General features: G+C 39.7%; 1 protein-coding gene across 2 annotated transcripts; it reads left to right on the forward strand.

Annotated features, from left to right (window-relative positions):
- Positions 1–4,281: 4,281 nt before the first annotated feature.
- On the forward strand, positions 4,282–17,871 carry kansl3 (KAT8 regulatory NSL complex subunit 3). 2 transcript variants are annotated; one of them, XM_029511033.1, is made up of 22 exons: positions 4,282–4,456; positions 5,180–5,475; positions 5,621–5,791; positions 5,905–5,995; positions 6,610–6,795; positions 6,920–7,048; positions 7,178–7,294; positions 7,388–7,486; positions 7,867–7,938; positions 8,055–8,129; positions 8,263–8,420; positions 8,504–8,567; positions 10,012–10,197; positions 11,087–11,243; positions 11,605–11,682; positions 12,016–12,195; positions 12,658–12,745; positions 12,952–13,079; positions 13,477–13,583; positions 14,388–14,586; positions 15,465–15,580; positions 15,990–17,871. In XM_029511033.1, the coding sequence occupies exons 2-22, from the start codon at positions 5,267–5,269 to the stop codon at positions 15,993–15,995; spliced, it is 2,616 nt and encodes an 871-aa protein (XP_029366893.1). In that variant the 5' UTR covers positions 4,282–4,456; positions 5,180–5,266; the 3' UTR covers positions 15,996–17,871. The 2 variants fall into 2 exon arrangements, with proteins under 2 accessions (XP_029366893.1, XP_029366894.1); XM_029511034.1 differs by lacking the exons at positions 11,605–11,682; positions 15,465–15,580; positions 15,990–17,871 and having other exon boundaries at positions 14,388–15,184.
- Positions 17,872–18,474: the final 603 nt, after the last annotated feature.

The raw sequence follows: 18,474 nt of genomic DNA on the forward strand, positions 1-18,474 counted from the left end.
TATTTTAACCTACCATGACCCTGATCCTCATATGAGGACATTACATTTTGGGTTATTTTCGCCTTTCAACTTAATTTTGCTAAACTTAGAACTGTGAGCCTCATTTGTAGACACACAGTTGTGTGTGTCAAAGCACATTAGAATGATCAATGTAGTATCAAAATGGCCAACAAGTCCCACCAACACCCATAACACATTAAAGCTCAGGTCTCAGGACACTAATTAAAAATTTCAAATAGGAATCAATAGCCAGACCAAAACCTTTAAAAAAAAAATTAAGGAAAATGATTGAATTGGAACGGGAATTGCATAAAAAATTATTTTGAAATGATAAAGCAGAGTGAAGATGGATTAGAAGGACCATTCATCATCAGAGTAACATCTATAAGTTTGTAAAATCAAAACTTTGCTGTTCATGAAAATAATTCTCCTTCTAATATCTACATATATTAGAATGAGATTTTCTTTTACACCAAAATACAACTGCAGATTGATTTGAAATAACCTGATAAATTGAGACAAACAGTTACCAACATTTGAGGAAAAAACTACTGAGAAAAAAAAAAACTTACCATGTTGGTAACGTAATAATGTAATGTTTTTCAGTGATAGTCAGCTATGAACAGAATATATACTGTAGAACAAAGTCTCAACAACGACCTTCGGCATTAAACAAGATGGGAAGGGGGGGGTACTCTGTTACTCAGTATTTCTCAATATTGCTCAATATTGTCAATATTGCACGCCTGAGAGTTTACCGTCAATTCAACTCGTTGAAAATCCATATAAGTGAACCTTTTTACACTTTTTTCAAGACAAGAAGTCTGGATATCAAAATGGTAAATTTTGAGATTTTTACCATGATGGAAGATATTTTGTGAAATTTTGAAAAAAAAAACTTGTGAATGTTAGATATAAAGTTATAAGATGTGATATTAACAGGTGAATTTAAGTGATTCTCTGCTCATTGCCAAATGCCAAAGATTATGGATTCAATTTGCTTTGATTAAATTGTAAACATATAATATTTTTGTTTCCCTCAGAAGAAATATTTGGCTCTGGCTGTACTACTCTGTGGTCTTCTCCCACTGTCAAATGCTTCTTGCTTCACTAAGCCACTTTCAGAAGGTAAAAGAAAAGACACATGCTCACAGAAAGACAGAGTGAGAGATTTATGGCTTTTAAAGTATATACACAGGTTATCTTCTTTGAAAAATATTTGCCACTTTGTCTTTTCACCTATAGACATGAGACATTGTCTGGATGATGTAGATAACACTTGGCATGCCATGGGATCTTCATGGAGAAACAGTAAATGTTTGGACAATATTGCTCAATATTGTAAATATTGTTCGCCTGAGAGTTTACTGTCAATTTACTTCTGTTTGTTTTTTCCTAGGGATACCAATTTTTTCCCGAACGAGTAGTGTACAAGTACTTTTGTACTTTTTTTTTCCCCCCACAGATATCGTCTGTTATTTGAACTTCCAGTATTGATACCAGTATTGGTATTGGTGCATCCCTACTTTTTTCCAAACTAAAAAAAATCAACCATTTTGTGGGTGAGAGCCATGAAACTTTGCACAGATATTGATTCCCCAGTGCAAGAAACCTAATAACATTTAATTTAGCACTGCCAGCTCATCCAAACATTCATTTACCCGTTCATGTGAAACGTCAACATCCACTTAATAGATTCTTATAATTTTATTTTTTTTATTGTTTTGTTGGTTTATGTTTTTGGTCGTGGTCATCCAACTTTTCTTTTTGTACCACAATTAAGTTGACATTTGTGACTTTTAATTAAATATATCAGAGGAACAGAACTTTAAGAATTAAGAGGGACAAAAACAACAGCCCAAAAAATTATAGTCATCCTGGCCCAGATTCTAATTAGTTGGGAGGGGATTAAAATCTATCTGATAATAAATCCAAACACCATGTCAGGAACAACAGATCCCAGTTCTAGTAGAAAAAGTACAATTACAAGCTTTAACTATATTTGACAAATTAGACGATGCATGAAAAATTCAGTATGCGTATCGTGAATAAATCAATCATTACTAGTACATGCTGCAATCCAGTGCTCCAGCTCAAACCAAACCATGGGGACATCTGCACACACAGACAACATGTGAGAACATTGTTGACGGTGGGCCCACTGTGAGTTGTTTTGACTGGTCTCTCCCAACTTTTCAAAGTGCCTTTCTGTTGCTTCCCTTGTGAAGGTTTCATGTTGTTCTATACTAAGTAAGTAAGCAATGAATAAATGCTGCCTCTAACTGTGTCGTGTGACAGAGCGCCTCATCAATCACACATTGTATTGTATGGAAGCATTAATATAATTGAGCTGTTGTCACCATCAGCTCTCTCAACCTGAAAGGAGCTTGTTACATAATAGTGACTTTCTGTGGTAACTAGTTACTTTTGTAATTTTGTTACTCAATAGTTAACTCAGTTACGTTTTGAGAGAAATGTCTAGCAGTAGTAATATGTCCTACACTGCTTATGACAAGGAACTGAGGTTTCTGTGTAAATCTGTCCCTTTAACCTGGTTTATGTTTTTCTGCTTTCTTATACACAGTAAAACCGAGTAAGTCATGAAGCAATGTAAGATTTATTTATTTGAAATATTTAATGTTTCATTTCAGTTTCCAGCAGGAGCTGTGTTTGTTCCAGACAACACACCAAGTAGCATTTTGTTGTTCAAAGCAACCACACCACACCATTTAAAACATTGACAGCATCACTTCCCCACTGCAGCATGGACTGGACATTGGACTGATGGATTGTCCTTCTTGTGCACTCTGTATTCACAAGCCACTGAGTCAAACACTGACACACAGTCATCAGGGAATCTGATTGGGGTGCTATATCTGCAGGCACATGGTAATTAACAGTTAAGTTTTCTTGATATTTAAATGTTATAATGGGTTTAGTTATAATCTGTATACTTACGCAGAACAACAGGATTGACAAGTACAGTCCAAACATTTACTGTTTCTCCATGAAGATCCCATGGCATGCCAAGTGTTATCTACATCATCCAGACAATGTGTCATGCCTATAGGCGAAAAGACAAAGTGGCAAATATTTTTCAAAGAAGATAACCTGTGTATACACTTTAAAAGCCATAAATCTCTCACTCTGTCTTTCTGTGAGCATGTGTCTTTTCTTTTACCTTCTGAAAGTGGCTTAGTGAAGCAAGAAGCATTTGACAGTGGGAGAAGACCACAGAGTAGTACAGCCAGAGCCAAATATTTCTTCTGAGGGAAACAAAAATATTATGTTTACAATTTAATCAAAGCAAATTGAATCCATAATCTTTGGCATTTGGCAATGAGCAGAGAATCACTTAAATTCACCTATTAATATCACATCTTATAACTTTATCTCTAACATTCACAAGTTTTTTTTCTAAATTTCACAAAATATCTTCCATCATGGTAAAAATCTCAAAATTTACCATTTTGATATCCAGACTTCTTGTCTTGAAAAACGTGGTTCACTTATATGGATTTTCAATGAGGGGCTGCTTTTAAACACAGTTCGGAGAGGGACCTGTGTAATGAATAAAATAGAGGGAGGAGCTGTCATTTTAAAGGGAAAGGTCACCACCTCTTGTACATGCAACAGAAACTTACAAAGAAACTAAAGATATTATGCATAATAAAGTTATTTTTGAGTATTGAGTTTCAATGTCTATGTAAATTTCAGAGTAAACATCAGATGTGAGGTTTATGTGACTTCTCGGACTCCACTCAAATTTCCCTTCTCTCTGAAATAAAACTAACTAAACTCAGGGTTCACTCTACTAAATTGCATTTTAAAACAATTTTTAGATTATGTCTCAGCTTGCAATGTCAATTTTTTATTTAAATTTAAGCAAACAAACAAAAAGCATTATCAAAAAAAAATTAAAAATTAAAAATTAAAATGACTGAATTTCTGGTGTGTGAATTCAACTGATTATTTCATTCCAACTCATCTAAACACCTGAATTACCAATTACCGACAGTGACAAACTAAACTAAAGATAAAAGATGAACACGAACGCGTAAATGTTCATGTTCATCTTTTACCTTTAAATGGTAAACGTTTGGCACGTTTTAACATGTGATGTGGCGTTTTTGTGGAGCGAGTCAATGATCCTGATCCGTCCTGATTAAATCCACTCCAGGCTTTGCGTTACTCACTGACGCGCCATAAGACGGGTTGCCAGTTTGGTTGAAATGCGGCGCTGACTGTCGTACTTGTTTTTAGGCCCTGCAGACGGGGGTGTGGAGCACAACATGGCAATGATTCGCTTAACAAAAGGAAGTCAGGCTTACACGCAGTTAATGTTTGGCTGGTAAACAACTTGTAATTACTCAGGAATACACACCACTGTCCTCTATTTTTCCTCAAAAGAAGCGTTGAAACCACCAGGAAGAAGATGGAGTGACCGAGCGAAAAGGTGAGCGGCAGAAACGCAGTAGTATTGCCAGGCGGTTAGCTTTCTGCTTGCTATGCTAAAGTTAGCATGGTAGGCCAGTGCTCCGTGGCTTCGCAAAGCTGCAAAAATAAAGATCAGTGTTTAGCTTATAGTCAGAAACGGCGGTGTGTCCGCACACCAGCTGCGTTACCTTTTGGTTTAAACCTAGGTTTGGACTCCCAAATTCAGTCAGTTAAAGCAACATGAGCTAACAATGTCCAATGCATGGCAGTAATGGGCGGTGCTCTCTGGGGACAAAGCACCTGCAGGTCTGATCATTATTTTATTTATCGGTAAAGAAATAAATGATCAGACCTAGATTGAATTGAATTGTTCTTTAGTCTGTAACTTTTTATAATAAACAGTGAAAGATGTCCATGACTTTCCCAGCTCCGAATGGAGAACTGACTTACAGCAGCCATGAGCGTTATTACAAACATAACATTGTAATTTACGATAGTAGTGCATTTTTCATTGCTTTTAAAATTACTCTCATGATAAATGTTCTGAATTACTGGCTAGATAATTTTTTATTTTCAGTTTTTTCATTACTATCACTTCACTGAATATATGCATCTGAAAACGTCTCAGCTGTGTGTATATATATGTAGTAACGAAGTCTAAACTAACCTTATTTGTAAAATCAGCTTACTATATTTCTTGAAGGATGGAAAACAAGTACTTTTCCTTATTCTACAATCACAGATTTCGCACCTTCTTCCTTCCCATTTTGGTCTGAATCCACTCAAGTTGTTGAGCCCTTCCCGGGCCCCTTCGGGGCCCAGGAAGAGGATGCATCGTGGTGGGGATAAGGACTTTCAGATATCAGCACGAAAGATGGGCACATCCTTGCTGTTCCAGCTGTCAGCTCATGAAAGAGAGTTAGACCTGGTGTTTCTGGACCACAGCTACGCCAAACCATGGAACGCCCACCCAGATGCCAGCAGTGCCCGGCCCACAAGGACGCTGTTTGTTACACCTCGTCGCCAAGCTGAAGCCCTGTGAGTCAAAAAGTTCATAATCTGGGACTGAAGTAGTGGAAATCAGATTACTGTTTAAGATTGTCATCAGCCTCCCACTGGCTTATCATGAAGTTAATCCCCCAATATTGAGTTTGAACGTGACTGAATTTCTTATTTTTTGCAGAGAGTCTGATTCTGTAATTGATGTGGAAACGGTCACACCAACACCTGCTCCTCTATATGATAATCATAAGGCTCTGAGTGTGATGAAAGAGTGTGAGCGACATGTCCTGTTTGCTCGCACTGTTGCTGAGAGCCCTCCACCCCCAGATGATTGGGAAGAACACCTAAACAAGTAATCATATAACTTAAGCAATCCACTATTCACTTCACTATCTACCTTGAGACTTTGTCATGCTGATCAAATGTCACTGTGACAGTGCATAATGCGAACATTTATCATTTCAGGACTGGGTGGTCAGTGGCTCAGAACAAACTTTTTAATAAAGTCCTGAAAGCTCTACAAGCTGAAAGACTTGCCCGTCTGGCTAATGAAAATGTAAGTTGTGCTCATTTTGTCCAATTATAATCTCAGGAGATACAATTTCAGGCATTTTGTAAATCATTCGACACCATTTTGTGATTTCTGGAGTGGACTGAGTCTACATTTATTCCTCTCTGAAATCAAAAATGTATTTCAGTGTTTGAGATGGCTGTGGCTCTAGAGGAAGAGCAGGTCACCCACTAATCAAATGCATGTAAAATTGACCTTTGACAAGGTCATGAATTCCAAATGATTGTGTAAAGTGTTTTGAGAGGTTAATGATTTCACAATCAACTCCTGAGAACCTGCAATATAAGTCTGTGCTTGTGAATAATGATTGGTTTCCTAGATCTGCATTTGCTATGAATAAGAAAGACTGGAAAAAAGCAAAAAAAAGCAATTTGGATTTTCAGCATTATCAAATCTTATTAAATCTTTGAGTTATTTTAGTAGAGTAGATTCATCCTTTGAAATTATTTGTCTAGAGCATTTTATCAAAAGGCATTGTTTGCATTGCAATAATCATTTCAGGGTTTTAAAAATTAAATCACAGCATATCTGTGATGATCTTAACTATCTTATTTGCAGTTATTGAAATATAACTTGGTCTCTTGTGTGATCATGTTCAGGCTTCTAATGAGCCAATTTTGCGGAGGATAGCTGTGGACAAATGTGCCAGGAAGGTGCGGCATGCATTAGCCAGTGTTAACTGGGACACCAAACTGACGCAGTGGTTGCACACCACCATGATTGAATCCTTAAGTCTTGCCATGCTTGCTGCTTACCTGGATGTGCTGCAAACTCTCAAAAGCAAGGTATCATATCTATAATTGATTACTTAAGACAGACTTGATGATTGTTGTCAGATTTGTTTTACAGCATTTGTGCATGTTCCATGATTCCTGATTCATTATTAACCCACTCTCTGTATCTGGAAAGTTGCCCTCGCTGATTGACAGAATGTTGCTGCCTTCAGCAAAGACTGGAGCCCCAAGTGCAGAGGCTCTGTCACTGCTGCTGAAAAGGCCTTGGGATCCGGCTGTTGGAGTTCTGTCTCAAAACAAACCGGTAAAACTAAGGCCCTCACTCCTAAGTGCTTTCTAGTACAAATAAACCATTTTGCATTGTTGAGTGTTGTTCCTCATGACCTGCTAGAGCTAAAGAACAGATCATTATCTGTTTTCTTGCACTTTACAGAGCAAGCTCCCTGGATCACCACTCATCCTAATTGCACCATCAAGCCCAACCAATCCAGCCCTCTCTACCTCTCGGCGAATGAGATTCTGGCAGTCGCAGCTCTCCTGTTTAGGAAAGGTATAAATTGTCACTTATTTAAATATGTTTTTGCAGTCAAGGATAGTATGATGTAACTTCTCTTAGATGCCTTGTAATTGCTTTTTTTGTCAGGTCATACCAGTGCACACTCACGTGAACAGCAGCGCTAACATTGGCATCACCCAATGTCTAGAGCACATGCTGGGTACTGTCAGGGCCAAGGTGATGGAGGTAGGCTGTTCTTATTTGGTATTTTGTGGTTATGGTTAGGGCATCAGCCGCCGATTTTTTTTTTGTCTTTTTGAACAGTAACAGTAAAAATTTGATAAAAGACAAAAGAATTACATATTTACAATCTGGTACGTTACTAGACAGCAGCATTTGTTCTCATCATAGAGGGCCCAGGAGAGCGTCACTGATGTGAAATACTTTTAAATTGCTTTCTTTTCTTAGTCCTTGCACTTTACTTTCTTGAAGTAGTGCCCACTCAATGCATTTTCCGCATTTAATCTACTCCACAAACATGCGGAACCATGGAAAATACAAATTCTTTGGTGTGTTATTTTTTATGTTTTGTTTTGTAATGATTGTTTCATTATTTTGACCACCAGGTTCACAGTCATTTTCCACATAAACCAATTATCCTTGTTGGTTGGAATGCCGGTGCGCTTATCGCTTGTCATGTAAGACTTTCTGCCACTTATTAGTATTGGCTGTTGTGGGAAAAAAACAACACTACTTATTTTTAATTTTCAGTCTTCAAAGCAGTTTTACTCAATTTAATATTGTTTAATCACAGGTATCCCTTATGGAGTATCTGACAGCTGTCGTGTGTCTTGGTTTCCCACTGCTCACAGTCAATGGACCGAGGGGGGTAAGATGTGAAGCTGTATCTTACATTGTGATGCACTTTTTTTCCCCCCTAAAACTTGGATTACTTTTCTGTTTCTTCAAAAATCCTGAATAGTAGTGATGATTGTTGATGTTGTTCTGCTGCTGGTCTCCAGGATGTGGATGACCCACTGCTGGACATGAAGACCCCAGTGTTGTTTGTGGTCGGCCAGAATGCTCTGCAGTGTAGCATTGAAGGAATGGAGGAGTTCAGAGAGAAGCTCAGGGCAGACAACAGCATGGTGGTGGTGGGAGGAGCTGACGACAACCTCAGGTCAGTAATATAATATACTTTCTAGTAGGGTGTAAAAATTTTGTGCTTATTTAGAAGTAATGCTAAATGGTATCTCCTCACAGAATCAATTCAGCAAAGATGAAATCAGAGGGACTGACACAGACCATGGTGGACCGCTGCATTCAGGTTGATCTTTGAAACTGGAATTGTTCAATTACTGTGTGAAAATGTTTCTCATCCTCAGCAATAATTTTTTTGAAAAACACACCAATGAATATAATAGGGCAGGAATCTTTTACTATCTCATGATTCGATTCGAATTTGATTTGATTCATAAATGTGCATAAAGCCTCTTTTTATACTCTCTTTTATATATATATATATATATATATATATATAGGTACCTTTAAACATGGATTTAGAAGTGCTTAATCCTCATTTTGCAAACCTTGCAAACTGTGAAGCTCATGTCAAGCTCGGTCTTCCCGGGCATTCAGTCAATAGGGCCCTATAAAATCCACAATCGCAGAACGATACATTCAAAACGGAATTCATTATAAACACTGAATAACACGGAACACGCTGTCACCCTGCAATAAGAAGGGGACGGTTCGATTCCTGATGAGGGCACCTGAATACCAATTGGTTAATTGCAAGTAAGCAAGGAATGACGACCAGACTGGACCAGAGACTGGAACCCTGCAGAGACTAGAGACCAGACCAGAGACGGGACCTCCCCAGAGACCAGACTGCTGCAGAGAGTGGAGACTAGATCAGAGACCAGACCAGATGAAAGACTGGACCTTTCCACAGCGGACAGACCCTGCTCCTTTTTTTTTTTTTTTTTTTTTTCTAGGAATATAAAGGAGCGTATCTGTCGGGAAAATTCTCTGAGGGCGTCACTAATAATGCACGCCCCCCACCAGCAGAGCAGGCGTCTGAGTGCTAAGTGCTAAGTCAAACGAGAGTCTCTCATTGAGCTCCACACAAAGAGGTTGACTATCATGTACTTCAATGGAGAGTAATCGGTGGAAAACCAAAGAGCATGGGGAGAGAAGAAATAAAAAGGTTTACAGTGGATTTGATATTTCCACCAAAGTTGTGGAACGTATGTTTCATTGTTTTATTGTTATGTTTTTGCATAAATGTGTGGAAGCATTGAAGTTTTCAGTCATAACTGAAGAAAGTGTCTGTTTCATTACTTAAAATACTGTCTCTGGGTTAAATTTGCATAAAATGCTAAAAATTGAATTCTCAAAAATTCAAAATGAAGAAGGGGAAAAAAAACATATGGGAAAAATTTAAACAGAATTTGGGGAAAAAATAAAACAAATTTTATAGGGCTCTAGGTAAAAACCAAAATGAATCCAAATCTTTGCCTTCAACGAGGATGGGGCCAGTTGAATCTCTCTTTCCTCCATTATTGCAGTTTCCTCCTTGCTTTGGTGCTTACCGCACATGCGTATGTTCCACAATTAGGACGTGCCACATACAAAAGAATCTGAATCGTAGTAAAAGATTCTTATTTGAATCGATTTTTTTTTTTTTTTTTTTTTTTTTTTTTTTTTTTTTTCCCCCCCAAGAATATAATATTGATAATGAAAGCTTTTATCCTCTCTTTGATTTGCAGGATGAAATTGCTGACTTTTTGTCAGGAGTCCTCACTAGGGCAGAGGGCCATGGCCATGGATCAGGAGAGATGAGGGACCTGGACACAGAGAAGAAGAAAAGGCCTCGGAGGGAGCTTCCCTTTGACATTGAGAGGCGACCTTCGTCCCCAGCACTTAGAGTTCCCATCTCACCGTCGGGCTCAGAGGTCAGAAATAACGTGCCATTTTCCTTCAGCCTTACAATGAACAACTGGGGCCACGTTTGATCATCAATATAGGAAAAGTGGGAGAATAAATAATATTTGAATACCACATAAAATAACAAGGTTCCGTCACATCAAATGATTCCTCTGTCTGCTCTTTATCCCTTTTATTGGGAAAGGAGTCATCTCCTGGTGCGGTGGTGAGTAGGGCTAACGTCGCAGGTTTGCATCCAGTTTTGGGCATGACCCGATTTGTGTGTGTATAATTTTGTTTATCCCTTTTTAAGTTTAAAAAGAAATGCAGATATAAAAATGAAATAAACCACAAGGACATGCTGGGCATCACTGTGGATCATCTAAGGGATTAGGAATCTCTCCATTGTTGTTTGGCAAACTAGGTGCACCCTAACAACATCTTGCATCGGGTCCCCCACAAAGCTAGAAACGGCCCTGCAACTGTATATCACTGAAACTGTCTTAAAATCACAATGGAAAATAATTTTTAAAAGTGAGAGGTTTTCTTTTTCTTGTATAGGCAACAATAACCACAAGCAGGAAACAATTTTCACATTAAAATACAATGCTGACGAGTAAAAGCCAGAGACATCAGCCACTGTCAAGTCAAAACTTACCTTGGCAAACAAATTGATGTTGATTCTTTTGCCACTGGTAGGGAGGGATGAAGGAATGTCACAGCCCTGAGCCTGAGGGACAAGATTTGTACATATGGGGCAGCATTACTCCCCTTGTGAGGGCGAGTTTCTGCTCCTGGTGCTGTTCTTTTGTGTCATATCACCACAGATAATGTTCATGTTCATGCAGGTTAAGAGATGTCACAGAGCAGCAATAGCTTAGGGGTCTCCCTGACAAGATGTTCTTTCTCTCTGCACAGGATCTGTCTAGTGTCTGCAGCAGTCCCACTTCAAGTCCCAAACCCAAGACATCTGGTCTGTCTCCTGCACAGAAGTCCAGTCTGATCACAGCTACACAGCTCCTCAAGACACACATGCAACGCTCAGGCACAGTTCTCACTCACAAACAGGCTCAAGGTTAGTTCACGACCATACCTCAACCCTGGTTGCATTAAAAACAGACAGCATACACATTCACCAACATGTGCAAAGTGGTCTTGGTACCCGTGTGCACACAAGCTTGCACATTTGCCTGGCCTGTTTTGTTGATAAATGAGTCACCTCAATTTCTGGAGAATTTTACAACAGCTGTGCAAGCTGAGCCAACGGGCCTTGGTGTGTAAGATGTGAAAATGATTGTAAATACATTCAAAGAGATTATCAAGTCACGACATCTGGAGGGGCAAGATGGAACGTGACTGAAATACTTTCCTCTCATCCTCTTGTCTTTTCTCTTCCTACAACTTTCCTTTCCGGCTTTTTTTCCAATTCATTCCAGCTCAGTTTGCTGCTTTTATGAAACAAAACATGCTTGTGAGGAAAAATCTTCCTCCTGGCACCCCTCCTTGTATTTTTGGTAAGTGTCTATCCCTCTTCCTTTCTCTTTCCCCTGTTTCTTTTCACTCCTTTCCTTGTTTCCATTACTCTAATTTACATGAATTTAGCAGCAAATCAAAATACTGCACTGCATTAAGATGGCCACTATCCTGTTTGGAATTTGAGATTTCTTAAACTCCCATTAGTAAATTTTATTAAAGTTTTAGCTCATTTTAAAGCAGCTGCACATTAATGACAGTAGAAATTGTGTCTAATTTAAAATCAGTGTTTGGGTTCCTTTAGGGTATAAACACCCACAGTTCATGTCATCAGTAATTTCATCACAATGTGTTTCTGTTTGTTTGTGGTGCAGTGCCAGTAACCAGTGATCAGATGGAGGGCCTTGACAGAGATGAACTGAGGTCTCATGGCAAGAGGAGGCAGACACCGAGTCCCACGCCAAGCAAAGCCTCCAAAAGGGCCAAGATCAAGGTGACCATTGTTTCCCAAAGTGAGTCAGCAGGGGGCGCCATCAGTCCTACTCCACAGGAAGGTATAAATCCTGGTATCCTTATTTCAGTACTTACATGTGACACTGCACAAGCAGTAATTTGATGCATGCTTTGGAGGCTTAATTCTGTCTCGTTTTAACATTGAGAAAGCTTGCCTGGGCTTTTTCTGGTGTCTTGAAATAACAGATACTATCTTACTCCTTTTCATCTTGACGTTTGATAAAATCATTAGAGGCCAGACAGGATGGAAAAGTCTGATCTGTTGAGCAGCTCACCTTCATACAGATCTGTATCTATGGAATGATAATGAGAGAAACATGTTTTTGTTTGGTATGCAATATAATATGAAAGCAGGACAACTCGAAACCATGAATTCCTGAAGAAGTATGGCTCCTGTAATATGTTATTACCCAGCTTCCAAATACTTGTCTTAAGTTAGTTTTTTTTTTTTTTTATGTGTTTATAATAACTGATTCTCCTGTTATACTACTGTTTCCATTCAGCAGGCCTCTCTGGAAAGCCCTTAACAGTGACAGTGGGACAGACGCTGGCTGGAGCAAAGGAGCTCTCTGGACTTCTCACAGGCCAGCGGTAAGCTAATCGGCCTTGTTTCCCACAGAGGCACATTCAGTTTAGAGTTCTTAAACCCATGCCCCCTCCCACGCTGTTGGACAAGTGTGTCTGGTGCAGATGGGTGGATGAGTGGTATACTCTAGAGTTTGGGATCTGAGTGATGGCCAAACAGCACTTGCCGGGGTAGCACCTGAGTAGATTGGTGGTTATGTGTGTCACTGCAGGTCTGGTAGTCTCTCAGAGGTGTCTGGTGCCCTGTCCCCAGGCTCCAGCTCATTCAGCAGCCTGCAGCCTTGCATGGTGTCAGGGTCCTCCACACCAGTCCAGGCGCAAGCTCCGGCTACTGCCCAAGGTATCTCTGTCCTGTCCTGCCCTGCACGCTTGTGCACACTCTCAACTGTGCAGCTAATCTCAGTGCAGTAGCCTCAACGCAGTGCAGTTCTAACGGCTTTGTAGAGTGACTTTAAAGATTTCAACACTGAAAACAGTGTGTGAGGACAACATTACTTAGCAAACATTATCACTGATCACCTCTTGCGCCTTTGCTGTCTGTCCTTGTCCCAAACCTTACCCTTTGGACATGAGTCATATGGTGTGTTTGTGTGTGTGAGTGTGCCCATCTAGTTTAGAGCTGTAAGGGGTTTGGGTGGGAGCAGTTTGTTAAAGTAGGATGTGCTGTGTTGATATTTCCATGGAATTGATTTCAATTGAAATTCAGCTTTACTGACTGCTTTTGTGTTTTTGTATAGCACCTTCCGCCAGCAGTCTGCTACAAGGCCTAAGTTTCAGTCTTCAGGAGATTATCACCAAAGCTCCTAGCCTACCCTCCACAGTAGCCAACACAGGCAGCACCCAGGTACCTCTTGGCTACACCATGACATTTTAGACCATCATGAAAGTTTTTGTCGTTTGAAATTCACTCATGAAACAGGAAAAACATTTCTCTAAGTCTGTAAATAGTGTACAGAGAACACATTGTAAGAGCACAAGATGGACACAGTAGATGCATGTATTTGTTGATGGATATCTATCACATTTAACTAGACCCACTTAGCTAAAACCAATACAAATTAAATCAGATTTATTTGTATAGCGCCAAATCATAATAAAGTTACATCAGGGCACTTAAAATATAGAGCAGGTCTAGACCAAATCTTTATAAAATTATTTAAAGAGACCCAACAGATCCCCTGATCCCCCTGTCACTTGGCGACAGCGGCAAGGAAAAACTTCCTTTAAGAGGCAGAAACCTTGGGCAGAACCAGGCTTGGGGGGGGTGGCGGCCCTCAGCCTTGACTGGTTGGGTTGAGAGAGAGAGAGAGAGAGCGAGAGAGGCAAGGCGGGGTGGCAAAGTTGGGTAGAGTAGGGAGAGAATGAGAGCAGGAGGAAAGTCAGGACTATCAATTTGACTGTTTTGAGATTCACATTTATTTTCATCCAGTTGTGGTTTTTGGGGCTGACTGTGGTTTCAGGTATTTTGTCCACCCTACAAGGGTTGGTGAAACATAAAAAAATGGTTTTATTTAATAAAATTAATGCAATTTGTTTATACAACAGGAAAATGTGCACTTTTGCTATAAAACCTCACTGATCAGACAAGAAATCTTCTGTATGAGGAAACCTTTAACTATTTCTTTGTCTTCTCCTTATCCATCCTCAGGCGGTTTGTGGAAAACCCCAGGGTCAGGTCCTGAGCTCTGTTGGTACCAGCAGCAGTACTCTACTCCGGGCGGTGCCTGTGGTCACCACAGGAGGAGTAGCTAAAACTACTGCCATCCATCAGTTGCTCACAAATGGTGGGTTGGCCAAACTTGCCAGCAGCTTGCCTGGGTTGGCCCACATCACCAATCAGACTGCTGGTATGTCTCGAACTGCCAAAGCACGACGGCCACGATGAATGTCCAGGGTTCATTCATCCCTTGTTTTGGAAACACTAGATTAGGACGTCTGTAGGCCAGAGTGGATTGTTACAGTAGAGGATTGTAGGGGACAGCACTGTCGGCGCGTGTCTGTATAGTTTGACTAGAAAAGCGTCTGTGTTTTTAAGCATTTGCAGAGTCAAATGTGCATCCATACAGTATGATAGGGCAGATCACAGGCATGCAACCTGTTTTGTGTTCATGTTTAAATAGAATCTTATTGGAAGTGTAAATTCAGACTTTTTTTGTTCACAACTTGTGTTTAACACATAATGTTTATGTAGCAATTGATGCAAATGTAAAATATAAATGTATGAAGTCATTTGATACGGAATCATTGTGAATTAAGTCAAAACCAAGTTGTCATTTCATGTTTGTGTTGATTTTGTTTGCCTCTTCATATGGTAACATTTTGCAAACCCTTCCATTTAAACACCTGCTTATATCCATACATCTCTCGGTGAGAAGCAATAACAGTATTACTTAGTTTGGCCTTACCCAAGTACTGTTATTGTTGTTACAATAAAGACTGGAATCAAACATGTTTTCATTGCTTCTGAATTTTTTTTTTTCTTCTGGTGTAAATCTGGTATCCCCCCCACTACCACTACCACCACCCAACTAAACCTCCAAATTTACTTTTATTCTTCATTGTTTTAATTGTCCCTGTTTGTTTCCCATTTTCGAATTTGCTAACCACAAAGAAAAAGGTCAAAGAGCTCATTTTTCCATCCCAATTTTTGTGTTGAAGTACAAAGTCCATATGAGCGTATTGCCATGCATATTGCTGAGCAGTTCTGTCTGTGTGTTGTCAGTAGGGCAGAAACCCCCCACCTCTATAACGGTGACACTGCGAGGAGCTCAGCCCAATAGAATGGGATCTCTCAACCAAGTAGGCGAGGTTGTGACGCCAGCTCGTACCCATGAGCCCAAGGTGTGTCTCCTTACTTGGAAAATGTATTTGCTTACTCCCTGTTATCTCTAATATGATAACACATGGCATAATGGATAATGATCAATTCAGAAGCTGCTCTGTGGCCTCCTGTTTTGTAATTGGTGCACATAGTTGCACACAAGTAACCAATGAATGAATTGTAAATCTAAACAAAAGCTGATTTTTATTTTTTTTTTCATTAATTTAAAATAACACTGAACAACAGGAAAATCTGCCGTGACTGCCTGAGTGAATTGTTATCTTAATCTGTCTAAATAGGAAGTCTAGTACAAAAACAGGCTGCTAATCTGAAAATATTTATCTGATCTGGCTATAAATATACTGACACTCTTACTGAAAATACCCTGTGCACACTCTCACGCTCTTCTTTCTTCTTGCTATTTTGCAGCAGTGAAAATCTCTGCTCATGGTTTTCATGTGGTGATACACCTGATGTAAGATGGTGCTGTGCCAGAGGCACCTGGGAGCCACAACCTGCTGATGAGACTGTACCCTTCCTGTAGTGATATATACCCCACGCCACCACAATGAGCAGAGCACCTGCCTCACTTCCTCCAGAGGACTCTCCTGCCGAGATGGGTGGAAAAAGCCTGGGTGTCACTGTCGGTAGTAGCTGAGCTGCTGCTATGCTGGACCTTTATGTCCAGACCAGTTGCACTGACTGCAAATGCTGCAACGGTGAACTATCTTTGTGCCCTTTTTTTCCTTTGATTCTCAACTTCATTATGCAGATCTGCAGGATGATCAAAAATTTAACGTTTGTGACGCAGCCTCCCTGGACTGTTAAAGTACAGATGTCTGAGCTGATCTCATTTATCATAAACATAAATAACAGAGATTGACATGAATGTGTCGTCACAAGATAATATTTCTAACTATACACACAAGATAATTAAAGTGGAATGTTCGTCATTACTTTTATAATATTTATCCTAGTAATTCTGCTAACATTACAGTATTCATCATGATGATGTTGCAGTTCTCTTTCACTATGGCATACAAAAGAGGTAGGGTAAGGAGTACATTTCAAAGTTACAAAAAAGTCAGTATTGATGATAATCATGTGACTGCAGAATTTACAGTACTTTGCTATATCTGGTGGCCACTGTGCACCTGTGCAGCGTTCACTTTGAATAATGTTCACTGAGCACACACAAACCTGCAGAACACGAGGAGATGTCTGTGTAACTAAGCAAGTCCAACATAAGCAGGATATTATTTCTTTAACTTTCTTAATTTAACCCCACATTCACTATCCTGGATTATTCCTGGTTTGCAATTAGTTCATTTGTAAAGATAGATGCATGAATTATTTCTTTCTGAAGTAGATTGTGTCTGATGAGGTCAGTCCCTTAAACGTTTTGTGGGATCACCAAACCCCAAGTTTTACTTTGTAGAGATTGTTAGTGAGTTGTTCTGTGAACCTGAAACTGTTCAGTGGGTGTGTGTTTCGACTTCGCTGTTTACCCTGATTTACCCCAGTGCCAACTGTCTCTTAGGGTTAGGGTTGTTTTGTCCAGGTATCTGGTCAGTAGTTTGGCTGTCCCTGGAGTAGGTTAAATATCAAGGACATGTTACCATGGCCATTACCACATCCTGATTTGAGGGACAGGCCTCTAGTTGTGTCAGCCAACTTTTGAGTCAAACAGTTCTCATGTGTTCATGTTTAATATTCTACTCTACAGTATAGTTCAATGTGTCCCCTCCACATTTTTATCATATCACTATATATGGACTTTTGGTCTGAAACTGCCTGAGATTAATCAACTTTGTTCCCTTTTGCTAATCTAAATATTTAGTTCTGTGTATTCAACCCTTGTACCATTGAGCAAGCTGAGACACTCCTCGAATTCAAAATATAATGAAGGCGATTACTCTCATGCACGATAGTTACACTGCCATGTTTACAGCAGCATAAATATAGCCCACTGATCCCATCCTATCTTCACTGCAGTTCAGTTTTCCTCAGAAAATATTTATATGTCCATGGAATCCAGTGGAATTGGGAAGAGAATTTCAGCTTTTCGAAATGATCTTCACTGAGACATTGTGTCAGATCAATATCTGATGCATCTGATGACACATCTAAGATTTCTATAAATAAACTACAACCAGTCTTTCAGGGGGAGCCTAAAAGTAAGACCATAAGCCAATGATTGTACTGTGCAGTATTGATGCCAGGAATATACTTTAGAATATTTCAGATGAAATTGTTGTTTGTCCATGTAAATTAAACTAGTCCAAATGAAATTTAATGGCCATACTCAGAGACGGGGTTAGATAATAAAAACAATAACAATACTTGTGCTTTACAGTGTTTATTTGTGTCTTTGTACTTCCAGGTAGCTGTCTAAAAGTCTGAAATGGATAAAAGGAGATAGCAACGAGTCTGAAAAATGAATATTAAAAAAAAAGTCATGCATATCATAATATGACTAGAGCAGGCTGTGGTTATATGGAGAATGAGAGGCCTAATTGGCAGAAAATTAATAAGTTAAACAAACTCAGACTGACATCCTCCGCTCGTTGGTTCATTTACCCTTGAGTTTCAATCTTTGCGTATAAAGTTCAGTGAGCGACCGAGAGGTGGCGCTGTGCCCGCTTCCTCCGGCTCCGAGTTCGCAGCTGTTCACAAAGGTCAGGCACAACCTGTTTATGTGCGTGCACGCGCCTGCTTGTAAAAGCGCGAGGGAATAGAGTAGAGAGGGCGCACGTGTGCGTAAGCAACGCGCGTCTCCTGCGGCCTTTCCCGGGTGTGTTTCAACTGAAAGGAGCTAACGAGAGTGTGGGGGTAGAAAGTTTAAAAAAAAAAAAAAAAAAGACACGGAAAATAATAAGGCTGTGGTTTGTTGTGTAGCTACAGTTTCATTTTA

This window comes from Echeneis naucrates, chromosome 9 (genome assembly GCF_900963305.1).
Source record: "Echeneis naucrates chromosome 9, fEcheNa1.1, whole genome shotgun sequence".
Lineage (NCBI taxonomy): Eukaryota > Metazoa > Chordata > Actinopteri > Carangiformes > Echeneidae > Echeneis > Echeneis naucrates.

Bases quoted from the DNA above. Each gene is read 5' to 3' on its own strand.
- kansl3 (XM_029511033.1), top strand. From the start codon at position 5,267: ATGCATCGTGGTGGGGATAAGGACTTTCAGATATCAGCACGAAAGATG. The intron at 8,421-8,503 runs GTCAGTAATATA...ATCTCCTCACAG, and splicing joins GGAGCTGACGACAACCTCAG to AATCAATTCAGCAAAGATGA. The intron at 10,198-11,086 runs GTCAGAAATAAC...CTCTCTGCACAG, and splicing joins TCTCACCGTCGGGCTCAGAG to GATCTGTCTAGTGTCTGCAG.